The sequence below is a fragment of the Vigna angularis genome, chromosome 10, assembly GCF_016808095.1.
Source record: "Vigna angularis cultivar LongXiaoDou No.4 chromosome 10, ASM1680809v1, whole genome shotgun sequence".
NCBI lineage: Eukaryota > Viridiplantae > Streptophyta > Magnoliopsida > Fabales > Fabaceae > Vigna > Vigna angularis.
In genome coordinates, this window is record NC_068979.1 from 23,543,963 (window position 1) to 23,558,367 (window position 14,405).

The following is a 14,405-nucleotide window of genomic DNA, read 5'->3' on the forward strand; positions in this document are numbered from 1 at the left end:
ATACATAGATTAATTTTAACTAGAATTTATTTATTTATTTTTGTTTCAAAGCCTTTTTATAAAAATATTTGTCTAAATATACTAAAATTTAATAAAAAGGAAACAACTATAAAAGAAGAATGTATTAATTCATATTATCTTCAAAATTAAAATATACTCTAATATGTATTTAATATTTTTAATGATTTAACTATCAACTGAACAGTTTAACTTATTCTTTTAATCTATCATTTAGTTTTAATTTAAATTAAAATGTTTTAAATTCACTTAGTAAAATATTGTGTTAGAATACGTACATATTTATGTTTAAAAAAAAAAAATCTCATTTTAATTACAATATAGTTTTTTCCATCTTTTTTATTTTCTGACAAATTCTTATAAGAAAAAGAAAAAAAATATACGAGGTGGTTCTATTTTTTTTTTTTCAAAATTGAAACCTCGTAGGAGGAATCTGTGACGTTTTTGCTTTTCAGCTTCAGTCATACTTTCTCTTCCTTTCATGTCCCTTCAGGTTCTTACTGTTCCCTTCCCTGTAACCAAAAACGGCAACTTTGATCCATACCTCAGCTTCAGCCATAGCAAGTCTGTTCTTCCTTCCCAAATCATTCTTCTTCATAAAACTTTTCACCAATTTTCTCACTTGTTCTCTTTCATTTCTTCACCATTGGAGGTTTAGGGTTCTGCTCCTTCTTTTTCTATTTGTGGGTTTGACCCTCTTTCTCTTATCCCTGCTTTTGTGGATTGTTGATCTGAATCTGCTGCATTGTGTTCCACCTTGGCTTCATTGGGTTGGGTTTTCTATTTTAAGATTAAAATTTATTGCTTTTTGTTATTTTTGGGTTGGGTTTGCTGATCTTAATGCTATTTTAAAGGAAAGACTTAAATTGACTCTTGGTTGGTGTTGTGCAGAATTAATTGCAACTGTTGTTAGTTTTGACTTCGAGTTAGAGTTATTGTCCTTTTCTGTAAATAGAGTTCACGGTTTGGTTTTGGATTTTTCAATTACTCTACGGAGTTTTCTCGGTTCATAATTGCTCACTCATAGTTCCATTATTAGTTGTACTTGTAAAATGCATTTACGTTACGGTATTAGCGTCTTTAGCTTTAAATTTTAAATTTATGGATGGTGAATTTAATTTAGTTTGACATCTAGTTGAATCTTGCAGATTTTGATGCTTGAGTTCTGCGGTTGAAATGGGGAAAGGAAGAAGTCCTGGCAAATGGTTCAAGAACTTACTCTTGGGGAAGAAATCGTCGGCAAAGTCTACTTCATCGAAGAAGAATGATATTTTTGTAAGTATGTTGTGGTTGACATGAGTTGGTGTTTATGATTTGTTATAAAAGAAACTACGGAGGGAGAAAGTCTGATTGTTGTTTTCTGTGATCTGTGTTTGTGAGTGCTTGAACTTTTGAAATACGTGTGTTGTAATTGTTTTTTCCATTTTGTGTGTTAAGAAACCTTCAAGTAATAAGGATGTGGTGTTGTCTTCTGAGGTGCCTGTGTCTGATTCACCTGTCAATTCTCTGCTGATATCCCCGCCGATATCTGGAGCTAATGATACCAAAGGAGTGATTTCAGAAAAGGAGGTAGTAAGTAGATCTTCGCATGATAACAATGTTCTTTCAACTGGAGATGAAGAGGCCAAGGTGAAGGATGTTGCTAATTTTGAAACTCAAGAGGATCCTGAGAAACATCAGCTTACAGAAGCAGCTATAAAAGTTCAGGCCGCTTGTAGAAGCTATCTGGTGATTACCCTCTTGCAGTTATACATATAAATGCCTTAGAAATATTTACAGATATTAATGCAACCACATTTATTTCACTTTTAATATTTGAAATTTTCAGCTATAGAGAAAAGGGAAATGTACTGTATTTCATTTATAGCAATTGTCCCTTCTGTACTGCATTTTATGTTGCATTCTTATTTGAAATTCTCGTGTTATGATACATTTGATCAAGACTTGCCGTACTCATTGATTCTTAATTTGTAAACGATTGTGTGCAAGTTTCGTAAGCATCGAGTCTTCATTGGAAAGATTCTATATATGTTACTGAATGTAAAAAGTGATTCTTGCATTTTCATTGAAGGCTCGTCGAACATTTCAAACACTCAAAGGTGCCATACAACTACAAGCTCTCATTCGTGGTCACTTGGCTAGAAGACAAGCTGTTTCTGCTTTATACTGTGTGAAGGGAATAGTTAAATTTCAAGCATTGGCTCGTGGTTACAATGTTAGACGTTCTGATATTGGCCATGCTGTCCAGAAGATTTGTAAGGTAAAGGTGCTTTAACTAATTCATCAATTCAGTGCGAAATTTTCTCATTAATTTAGTATCCAAAGGTTTTTTCTACTATACAGTTGGCATCTTCTAGTGACTTTAAGATTTCATTTCATCTGGTGAATGTCTTCGGTTGCATTCTCCCTGCCTTTCTATTCACTGACTCCTTATTCAACATGTTTTTGTCAGGATGCTCATTGTTCAAATTCTATTTTGGTAGTTTCATCAACACGGGAAGAGAAGGTGTCAGAAAATGTCTTTGTTTGCAAGGTAAAACTTGATATTTAATGCTCATGTAATAAATAGTTTTTTTTTTTATTCTCTACAAATATCTGAGATTATTTATTTCAGTTAACTAAAACTACTGGATATTATTCATATAATAATGTTTGTGTCCATGATGAAGACTTCTTCCCTGATCTTTTTGTGAGCTTGGTGCTTTTCACTTTCTCCTAAGGTGGAGTTGTTTTTAAGGCTACTGTCTTTAAGAGAATAATAAATTTGTCTCAACTTTTGGGCTCATAAACTTCTCTGTAGTTCTATCTGCCATGAGATTAAAGTTTTTAACATGTTTTGGTTATGGTTCTAGGTTAGCGATCTTGTTCCATACCAAATTTATCCATTTATTCACAGTATACTAATATTGAAGTTTATTCATCTTGGAATATTCAAGCTTTTTCCCCCAAACTGCTTGTCTTTGTGCTATATGCATTGTGGAGCATGACATTAGTGTTCAATGGTACTTCTAGTAATTATTAGTGTTGAATGGGATACACTAGTGAGTTAGTTTTGGGCACTGAACTTGTAATAAATTTCATGATTGTTCATTGGATGTTGATTTAACAATGTTTTTTAGGTCAATTACCATTTTTACTTTACACACAAGTTAATGATTTTTGAATATGAATGGTATAACAAAGGTGCTGAACTAATGATGTTCTTTTTATTGTTACCTTTTAATTCATATTGTTCTGAAACTATGTTATTCCCATAATATTATTTTGGTTTGAATTAAATCTCATTCCCTATGTTATCCATTTTAGCTTCTGGCTTCATCCCCATATGCAGTTCCTCTATCACTCACCAGTGATCCAGGAGAACCTAACTTTGGTTGGAAGTGGCTTGAATATTGGACACAGTCACACTTTTGGGCACCTCTTCCTGTATTGAAAAAGAAATCTGACTCGCTGTCTGATGAGAAAAATGGCAGTTCCCAGACAGTTCAAAGGGGACAAGTTAAAAGAACTACTAGAAAATCTGCTGCCATGAAAGGTGACAATGGCTCTGTTTTAGCTGCTAACAGATCTAAACAGCGTCCAAAAAAGGATTCAAGCCATCCATTGCCTTCAGCTCAAGAACACCCACAAAAAGAAACTGAAAAAAGTAGTCTTGAGAAAAAACATGCACATAATGTTTCAAATGGATCTGAGGTTGTTAATGAAAAAAGAAAAAACAGCAGTAGAAAGATTTTGGATCACACTGTCACTGATGTTTTAGAGCAGGTCCCAAATGCCTCTTCAGAGAAAATGGAAGATTTGACGGTGGCAAAGTCAGAAGAGTCTGATCCTGGGAAGGGTCATGCACAGCCAGCAAAAGATGAGAATTGTAATGAGCCACATAATGATCCTATTGCTGTTTCAAGGACTAGTGTGAAGAAGGGTGAAAATGAAAAAAATCAAGGAGTTGGTGAGGATCAGAATGGTGGTGATGATAATTGTATCAGTAACAATTGCCAGAGAAGAGCTTCACTACCTGCAAACTTTAATGATCAAGATGGTGAGGTATATGGCACTCCTGTCACTCCAAGGCTGCCCAGTTATATGGCTCCTACCGAATCTGCAAAGGCCAAGCTAAGAGGACAAAACTCCCCAAGATTTGCTACTGATTTGGTAGAAAAAAGCAGTACAACCAGGCGGCATTCACTTTCATCCTCACTCAATGGAAGGTCGGGTTCATTTTCCCCGAGAGCTGAAAGGCTGATGGCCGTGAGTGGCAGAGGAGTGATAAAGTCTGATAGATCTCTGTCATCTTCAAGAGATGGAACTGGTAAGCATTTAAGACTGTCCTTTGCATTTATTAACTAATTGATTGAGTGAAGCTCTGGTTTTGTGTCTCCTTCCCACCGACAACAAAAAAGAAATAGATTATGATAGACATTTTTGGAGTACATTAATACAATACAGTGACATGAATAGACATAATAAGTATCCATGTTCATAAATACATAAATTATTTGCTTATAGATATTTGGTGAGCAAAAGTTTTGCCTATGTTATGAAAGACTTACTACTACAAGACTATTGCTAGACTACTAAAGCCTAAGTAGCTTGCTTGTTTGAAAGCCATAGTTTTTCTTTCTTTTTTACTAAGAAAGGGTACCTACTGTCAAGTATCAACGAAGCCTTTTATGTCATTTGTCAACTTGTGACAGAATTTCGTAATTGAAACTAAGTGATTAAAGGATTCATATTAACGAATGATTTGTTGATATTTTTCTCTTCTCTTTCAAGCACCAACACAAGAGTTAGGTCAATAACAGTGAAATTTTTGCTGGGAAAGTTGTTCTTGATTTATTAAGAGAGGTCAATAACATTTTCCTTCTAGAAGGAATCAAATCTCCTTAATAAAATTTCTCCTTGGAGATTCTAGCAATGGGAAGGATTTCTGGGGTACCAAGTTAGAGGTCTAGAGTGTGTGAGACCTGAAATTTTAGGATACAGATTGGATTTGGTCAAATTTTGTCAGCCATCATCCTCATGCATATAACTTTTCATGTTCCTAAAACGGGAAGCAGCCTTGGATGTCTGCATTATATGTTTCAGATTTTTTTTTTCTAAACTTTCTATAAACACCACAATTAGCTCAATCTGAGGTTTGAAGTAGAAGTTACAATTAAAATAGATTTACAGGTCTCAATCATGATTTTCGTAATTTGTGTCACATTTTCATGAAAACCTCAACATTTCTAGAAAACAAACAGGAATTAATTTAATAGGTATAAAGAATTCCCTAAAAATGTTATAAGTGCACTCTGATTTGTTATTTAGGCCTTTTCCTTGTACCTTAATCACTGTGTTCTTTGGAACATTATCAATTTCAGAGAAGTTGATCCAACCTCAGTGGAGAAGGTGATTGATTCTACCTTATTTTTCAAGGCAAGGATGCTTGAAGGAGGTAAAAACTTAACAGTAAAAAACATGGAGACTTACATTACAACATTTATTTACTTTTGATTTTCATTTCTATTTAATGGTCATGGATACAGAAAGGGATATTGTGCTCAGCGTATGATATCAAATTTCTTTTAATAGGACAGGAGTACTTTGGTGGGTATATATATATTTACGGATTTAAGCTTATGTTCTTACTTTTATAATGTCTATTGCTAAACAAGTTGGTTCAAAGTTTCATTTTCAAGTTAACAAGCCTTTTCAGATCAAACTCCGGAATTAAATTATGTGCAGTCCGGAAAATCTGCTGTGGAATGCATCAAGCTTAAAAGTGAATTACTTGATTTTTTCCAAAAACCAGCGTAGTTGTTCAAACACAATTTTTTAGTTAAAAATAATTCTCAAGAAAATGCTAAAAGGAAAGTGTTTTTTTTTTAAACTTCAGATTTAGACGTATTTTGATGGGAAGTTAGTGGCATCCGCTGACAAATAAAATAGAAAAAAGTTGACGAGGTGCAATTTTGATGCAACTATTTCTCTTAAAAGATAATGATTGAATAAATTAGTGAAATTTCGATTTTGAGGTTTATATTAACATTTTTTATTCTTGATTTCTTAATGGCGATATTTTGGACTGACTCTAAAATGACATAGACGCCCTTGAAAGAAAACTAAAAACAAGCAGTCTTTGGAAAATTAATTATTGATATTATAATTATCTTCACGTTTTATCCAGACATTTAATTTTATCAAAATTTTTAATTGTTGATTATAAGTGTGTTTTTATTCCTTATAAAAGAGCACCTTTTCAGGAGAGGTTTTATTTTTTCTTGGTCAGTGATGTCTCTTATTCACCACATTAATGTGATAGCTACCAAAATCATTTAAAATTTCATCAAATCAGTGGTCACTACATATCCTTCAAGTTTAAAATAAACCGAGCCGAATACACCCTTACACTAAAAAATTATACGACTTTAAAGAAGTAATTACTTTTACGAGAAGCTATGTTTACTCATTTTAGTCTTTTTTTTTTTGTTTTTTATTATTTTAAAACACTTTTTTAAATTTACTTCCATGATTTGCTTGAAGTAAACTATAAGTTATAATATGAGAAGCGAAGGTTAAAAATTGAAATATAAGTTAAAAATCCCAAGTTGAATAAGTATAAGACATGCAGCTGAGAGATTAGACTGCAAAGATGAAGAAAGATGATAATATATATAAAAGCAATGAAGAAGTTATTGTGTTAAAAAGAATCAAAATGGCTCCTAGAGTTCCCCCAAACACTTCAATAGGGCTAACTACAAAGGCTCAGCAGAAGTGAAACCTAAGGTTGCTGCTAATGAAGTGGTCGGGGGAATTCAAGGGGACAAATGATCTTCCATTTTTGAATGCCACTCTTCATTCTTTGCAATACCAACATCATTCTTATTTATAGTGCTGTCAATCTGTTTCTTCACCTTCTACACACTGACCTTTTCGTTAGGGAACAGTCACTGATTGAGCAAAAATCTTGTCAGAAAGAAAAAAATAAACTGAGTACGAACCTAGTCGGATTTTGCTGTGAAGGGACAAGTATATTGGAATTTCTCTCTCATTCCTTTTTCACATTATTCACTGATCATCATATCTCAACACATTGCTTTACTTTACCACTTGCAGAAGATGCCCGGGAATAATTTGGTCCATGTTTATGTTGCATTTGCCCTGCCTCATCACTAAGGAAACACTTTCTAGCTAAGAACTTCAAAAAATTAATCACCTCTTCAAATATAATTAAATTAATGCTACTTTTCTTGTGAGTTTTTTTTTAATAAAATGATACTATATTTGAGTAATATTGTCAAAAGTTGAAGTATTAGTTATATTGGATAAAAATAAAAAAAATAAAATACTGTGTATAAAGATGAAAATCTATTAATTTATTGTTTTAAAAATTGAATAAAAAGTGAGGTTAATCTTTTATGTAATTGAACTCAAATGACTTTCGGTAAACCTTTCCTTAGTAAACCTATAACAATGTTGTCTTTGGAGTATACAACATGAAAATTAAAAAGACTTAGAATAGGACAAAATGAATTGATGAAAGGTTATAAAGCGTTGTGGATTAAATAAAAACTGTGACACATTAAACAACATTGATTGACATGAATGAGAGATGTGAAAGTTTTTAGTTTCAAATTGTTGGTGTCATTCATACAATATACAAATAGAAAGTAATGAGCTTTATAAAATTAGGAATACATATTCGTAAAATATCCATTTAAGTAAGTATCAATGAAATGTTTTGTCTTGTAATATATTTCTTCCATATTCATTACATCCATCTATTTATGTTCATCTTTTCTATTATAATTTTCCTCAATTTTATACCTTCAATGTTATCTATTTCCACCCATTACATTACATTACATGAAATTTTATCGTAAAAGTTTTGTTCGTTAAATGAAGTTTTGTTTTTATTATAAAAATAGAAAATGACAGATGTATTTCTTATCTACATGTTTAATGGGAATTAAGTTATTCATGTTAATATAAATAAAATAATTACGTGTTCAAATTCAGACATTTAGAACTATCTGTTTAGAAAAATTTAGAAAAATAAGATTATAAAATGGAAAGTATGATAAAACATTTAGTGATAAATATTTTTCTGCAATATGTCAAATCGAACTTAAGAATTTGAGTAAAACAGAAGTTAACCCCCGGTTCGAGGATTGATATATCTTTGTTTGTTTTTGTTGTAAAATAGAGTGAAAGCTAAAATTTCTAGATACCCAAAATAGGAGAAGAAAGACATTCAATCACCACTCTCATACGATATTTATGTGTTTTGAGACTTTTTAAGGAAAATTATAGAAAAATTTGGTACTAATAAATCGGGAATAATTTATATTTAAAATACCATAATATTACTTTTAATTAAGTTTTTTATAGTTAATGGATGTTTTTGAAAGATGGTCACAAGAGAGATGCAATGATAATAATGACAATTGAGTCTAATTTATACATTAAAAATTAATATTATTAAATTCTGAATAAAATAATAAATTTATGAATGTTTTGTACCTACATAGAGTTGACAATTTGATTCTGAATAGAATGAAGTGATGAGAGGATCTCTTGATGATAGTTGAGTTTCCACATTTTGATGATTGAATAGTTTTGTGTTTGACAGCAGAGAGATGAATTCAACATTGATGGAAAAAATTGAATATTCCTTCACATGAAGGAGGTTAGGATGTAGTATAAGAGGACCATGTTGAACTTGGTCAGTGTGTAGGGTTAGATGAAGAATGGAGAATACTCTAATGTGACGTGGCGAGCCGAAAGCTCTCAAACCCTCTCATGCATCAAATATTCCACAAGTCCATGCAGCTCTAATAAAAGTATAAACCTGCTTTCTTTATTGTCCACTTCAAGGAGAATATCATGATAATATAATTTGAAACAAAAATAAGATCAATATATATTATATAACTGCATTCAAATCTTATTTTACCGACTAATTTTGTAAGATTAAATTAAATTTAAAATTTATTTTTTAATATAGTATTAGAATCATATTAGAACTTATGATAATATGAACTATGGAAATCATATTTGAGGTATTCAGATCAAATTTCTTTGAACTCAACTTGGTGAAATTTGTTGCTGAAATATTAGACTGTGCTTGACAAAATCTTAATGGTCCATGGCATCGCATAAATTCCTGAAAGCAAGGAACAAAACCGAGGAGAATGGATAAAGGAAAACAGAAAAAGAATGCTAATTCTCTAAAACCACAATGAACAGTGCTAAAAAAAAAATTCTATTTGAAACTTACATTAACATCGAACAAGTATATATTTTTGGATAGCGACTTTCCGTTCCAAATTAGTGTGTATGTGTTTTTATTTTAGGTTTAATCCTTTTCGACATCCCTATTTATGTACGAATATGGGTCCTCGTTTTTTAAAGTGTATCAAAATGATCCCTAATTTTGATACACTTTAGAAAACGAGGACCCAATTGAGACATTCGTACATAAATAAGGATGTCGAAAAGGATTAAACCTTTATTTTAATTAAAACTGACTTTTAGTGCTTTTATTCTGAAAGTAAGTAATTTCAATATAAAATTTTGATCAAATGTTTAAGTAATCTAAAGTTGTTTCAATTTCAAACTCTTTTTAGCATAAAGCTATAGCATTGATCGATTACTTAAATCGTGTAATATTGGTCATGAAGTTCTGCTTGATTTCAATCACGAAGTGTGTGTTTTAATGAAATTAATTTTGTGATTTGAAGGTGTGTGATTTATGTTGACATGAATTTAGCTAAAATATAATTTAGTAGTTAATTTGTACAGTTTTTTTTATTTAATGTAAAAAGTACACAAATTTTTTCAATTCAAAAATTAATTTTAGACAAATTAACTACAGTTCAAAAGACTAAATTTATACTCATAATTTATTTAAATTTTTAATATAAAGTAATTTTTATAATCTATTTATTAATTAAAAATATCCTAAGATTTTTATTTTTTAATCACAAATATTAATATTCACGACAATCCATAATTAGATAAAATATATCATTTTATGAATGCATTTTAATTGATAAATGAGTCTCTGACACAGGTTCTTTGAACAATCGAGAACCGTCTAAACTTCATTTTACAGGGTGCAAAATCAGGACCATATGATAGCGATTCTACAAAGAACCGAAGTCATATACTTGTTTAGAATATAAAAAATCTGACATCTCTTTACAGGGGAAATTTCAAATCCTATGACATCGATTATGAGGAGAATCGAAGCCATAGATCCCTATACTGAGTTGAAAAGTTTAAATTTATACTTATATGGTCCATCTTTAGGTTTTGGTTGTTTATTAATCAAAATTAAATGGAGAATATGATCTCAATTTTTCTTAATCGAGATTTATATGTTCGTGAAAATTATAAAAATGATATGTACCTTTTTATATGTTTCGTCGAATCTGAAGTCTAATAGATAAGTTATAAGTTATATTTTATATTAGTGTTTTAGTGTCAATTAGACATTTTTATAAAAAATAATTTTTTAGTCATGGAGGTGCAAATATATAACTTGGGCCTATCGAGTACATAAATTTTGTATTATTGCCTTCAAATATCTCTTCTTGGTTGAAAATGAAGATCTCTCTCAAACGAAACCTCCAGATATAATATTGATTGTAACCATTCACGGGGTCCAGAATCAGAGCGTCTCTCTTCGAGCAGGATTGGTTCTCTTTTCTTCTCTTCCTTTTCTCTATCCCTTCGTCCTTCTCTTTAGCCATCGAATTTTTAGTAGCTAGAATGCAAACCTCCCTCATCGTCGCTCTTCATAAACTGCTTGAGGTGACCAACTTGGATTAGCTCCACAACGTTGTCTTTAAGGGGAGCGCACTCACCATTCGTGTGTTTGTAGTTGCGATGGAACCGACAATGTTTCTTCATGTCAGTATGCGATGTTGTTTGAAATTTTCTAGGTGGTGGTATGAGGTATGCCTACAAGGATTCCACCAGTACACGAGACTCGGGCTTGTTAAAGGGTGTATAATGCGAGCACCAGGTATGTTTGGTCTTCCTTTGGCAGAAACCACTTCTTTGTGTTGAGTCTCACTCAACTCCTTTCTTTTCAACTGTCATAGTATCAACTTGAATCTTATTCTTGTATTCTCGCATTTTTCCCATGGTGGCTCATTGTCTTAGCTCATCCACTCTTGTAGGTGGTGTCATGCACATATCGTCTACAAAAGGGTACCGACCTTAATACCATGATCATGTAATGCGTAACTACTTCGGGGTTCAAGTTCCTAATGTTCAAGGCAACCTTGTTGAACCTAATAAAGGTTTACAGAGATTATCCGTTCTCTTGCTTAACATTGAGGAAGGCTAGAGAGGTGAGAAGGTAGTGTTGGCTGGTGGTGAATTGCATTGTGAAAAAGGATGTCAAAGTATCAAAACAATCGATAGAGTAAGAGGATGACGGGTGAACCATTCTAGAGCAGGTCCTTTCAAGATTACAAGAAAGACCTTGGACATAATAGCATCATCAGTCGAGTAGAGACTGAGTTGGGTGATATACACGACAATATGCTCATTAGGGTCGGTCCTCCCGTCATAGCAGTCCAAGGTAAGGGCTTTCCATTGTTTAGGGAGCGAGGTATCTGTGATGCCTTTGACGAACGAGTGTCGTCGAGCTCCTTTTGTCACCAAGGAGACATTACTTGCTCCTCCAATTTTATAACAACTTTCTCCTTCATTCTCATTGACCATGCACATGTGTGATGAGATCTTAGATACTAAGGCAATGTTCTCTTTTTCCTTTTTATTATTTTCAGCCTCCACCCTCCTAAACAAGGTGAAAAATGTATTTTAATTTTTATAAGTTATAAATATCTTAAAAAAATTAAAATCCTCACTATTATTATTTGTTAGACCACTCAACAATATAATTATAAATCATGCTAATTTGTGAGAAGTTTTAATAATCTTTACAAAATAACCCACTAAAAAAACATTTTTTTTAGTGTCGGCATGTTGTGGTTTTGGTTTGTTACGCGAAAGGCATTGCTTTAAGGATTATTGAAGGTCAAGGATGTTGAATGAAATTTACCTATGCACACTAGTGCAGAAAGGGTATTTAACGTCTGCTATTTTGGCCTTTTAACGTTAGCTCCAGAATCGACGTCTTTGTGGGTGACGTTAATCAAACGTCGGACTCAAACAGGCCCGACGTCTTTATAGACGTCGGTTACTGCATGACCCCGACGTCTAAAGGGCTCCATAGACGTCGGACATTGCATTAATCGATGTCTACTGCAGCTCATGTCTTTGGGTAACGTAGTAGCACCTTCTTCCTTTGCTAGTTTCGTCATAGAAAATGTTGCGTCTTTTGGATCTCTTATGGCATTTCAACCGAATCTGGGTCTTTCCTAGTTCCATTAAAACCGCCAATGAAAACGAACGGTGACAATAGAACTAGGCAATGACCGAAGTTCGGTTTTGGGTTGAAATGCTATAAGACATCCAAAAGACGCAAGCTTTTCTTATGAGGAAACTAGCAAAGGGAGAATGTGGTACAACGCTACCCAAAGACAGGAGAAAAACTGCACCAAAACACAACAAAAACTCATTTTAATTGGTTCAAATGAAAGATAATCAACCAAAGACTAATATAATCGGAATAAAAGTACGTTTAAACAGTTCAAAAGAGACAAAAACGCACCTGGAAAAGTAATGCCGCGGAGAGAAAAGGCGAAAAGAAAGACAATGAAGTACTCGTAACAGCGGGTTTGATGTCTGATTTAACAACAAACTAGACGTCGGATCCTCAGGTGAACTGACGTCGGAGCCCTCACTAATATGACGTCCAAAACAACTTTTCACCAGGCCATTTAGACGTTAGATGGTGTGATCCGACGTTTGTACGATGAAAAAAAATAACATTTCATCTACCTGTCAGACATATACACGTCCGTTAGGAGGGACACCGACGTCTATAATCAAATATAGACGTCTGGGTGGCGAGATCGGACGTCTCTAAGACGGAAAAAAATATTTTTCACCTACCTGTCAGGCATTAAGAGTCGGTTAGGAGGGGTCCCGACGTCTATAATATTATAGACGACGTCGGGGCCCATCCTAACCGACGTCTATATGCCCACTTATTTACGAAAATGTCACCGGTCAATAATTTACGTTAGTTATTTTGTGGTCCAACGTCTACGAGCCCAATAGTGGCATGTCTTGAGCAAGAATCCCATTTATGCCAATGGAACAAAGTTTTGGGAGAAGCTTCAATTAGTAGTGAAGGTAACTTTAATGCTTGTGAAGAAACGTGCGGAAACAAAATATGTCCATACATTATTTTATGCTTTTTCTAATTGGGAATGCCTTTGTTGAGTAGGCACAATGTACTAAGTTTTAATGTTTTTGTCCCTATTCAATATATTTATTTTTACTGATAAAAAAATTATCTACCTACATAAAATTAATTAATTAATTACATATAATTCAATTCAATTAAGATTGTTTTCCGCCAACTTTTCCCTTACATTTGTTCAAAAAATTAAACTCTACCTTTTGTAATTGTTCGAGAGTATGATTACTTAACGATTTCATAAATTGGTGAATAATCTGTGACATTTGTCCTCGGCATATTACCAATTAAAAAAAAGGTAACAAAGATATAAATTTAATAAATTAAGAATTATATTTGCACTTGCCTTCAATTCAACTTGCATTATAAATTTAAATTCTTGTTCTAAAAAAATATTATTTTTTATCCTTTATTATCATATCCCCTTTTATAAAGTATTTGTTTCAAGATTTTTTGATAAGAAAATTGTTGAAAGTCTCACATCGACTAGAGATAAGATCAAATTATAATATACAAGTGAGATGCAAACCTCACCTTACAAGCCGGTTTTGTGGGGTTGGGTTAGGCTCATAATCCACTTTCTAATATAATATCAGAGTCATGGTTATAACCTATCCTAGCGAGTTCTAAGTGGACATTTCTGTTTCCACTCGTTGTCGGACCACTGTCGGACCATCCATTAATTTCTACTATCACGCTCGAGATGTCTATACCTCAGCGTGAAGGGAATGTGTTGGAAGTCTCACATCGACTAAATATAAGACCAAATTATAATATATAAGTGAGGTGCAAACCTCATCTGACAAGATGGTTTTGTGGGGTTGAGTTAGGCTCATAACCCATTTTCTAATATGAATAAATATTTTGTTTTTTTATCTTTAGGGATTTTATAAGGTTGAAGGATATTTTCTGTTCCATCAATCATTATTATTACTTCAATTTCTTCAGTTAGTACAATGAACATGTTTATAATTCTCAATTTATTTATAAATCAAACAAGTAGTTTTTATAACTCTTTCATACAACGTGCTTCTCATATTTATAACACAATCAAATTTGC

General features: G+C 32.7%; 1 protein-coding gene across 14 annotated transcripts; it reads left to right on the forward strand.

The window, feature by feature from the left end:
* The first annotated feature begins 406 nt into the window (after positions 1-406).
* LOC108322486 (protein IQ-DOMAIN 29) lies at positions 407-5,648 on the forward strand. 14 transcript variants are annotated; one of them, XM_017554604.2, is made up of 7 exons: positions 407-670; positions 1,167-1,293; positions 1,456-1,746; positions 2,090-2,278; positions 2,471-2,551; positions 3,325-4,327; positions 5,382-5,648. In XM_017554604.2, the coding sequence occupies exons 2-7, from the start codon at positions 1,195-1,197 to the stop codon at positions 5,411-5,413; spliced, it is 1,695 nt and encodes a 564-aa protein (XP_017410093.1). In that variant the 5' UTR covers positions 407-670; positions 1,167-1,194; the 3' UTR covers positions 5,414-5,648. The 14 variants fall into 14 exon arrangements, with proteins under 14 accessions (XP_017410093.1, XP_017410094.1, XP_052725132.1 ...); XM_017554605.2 differs by having other exon boundaries at positions 428-582; XM_052869177.1 differs by having other exon boundaries at positions 429-701; positions 1,495-1,746.
* The last annotated feature ends 8,757 nt before the right edge of the window (positions 5,649-14,405 follow it).

Bases quoted from the DNA above. Each gene is read 5' to 3' on its own strand.
- LOC108322486 (XM_052869172.1), top strand. From the start codon at position 1,195: ATGGGGAAAGGAAGAAGTCCTGGCAAATGGTTCAAGAACTTACTCTTG. The intron at 1,747-2,089 runs GTGATTACCCTC...TTTTCATTGAAG, and splicing joins CCGCTTGTAGAAGCTATCTG to GCTCGTCGAACATTTCAAAC. The intron at 2,279-2,470 runs GTAAAGGTGCTT...TGTTTTTGTCAG, and splicing joins CTGTCCAGAAGATTTGTAAG to GATGCTCATTGTTCAAATTC.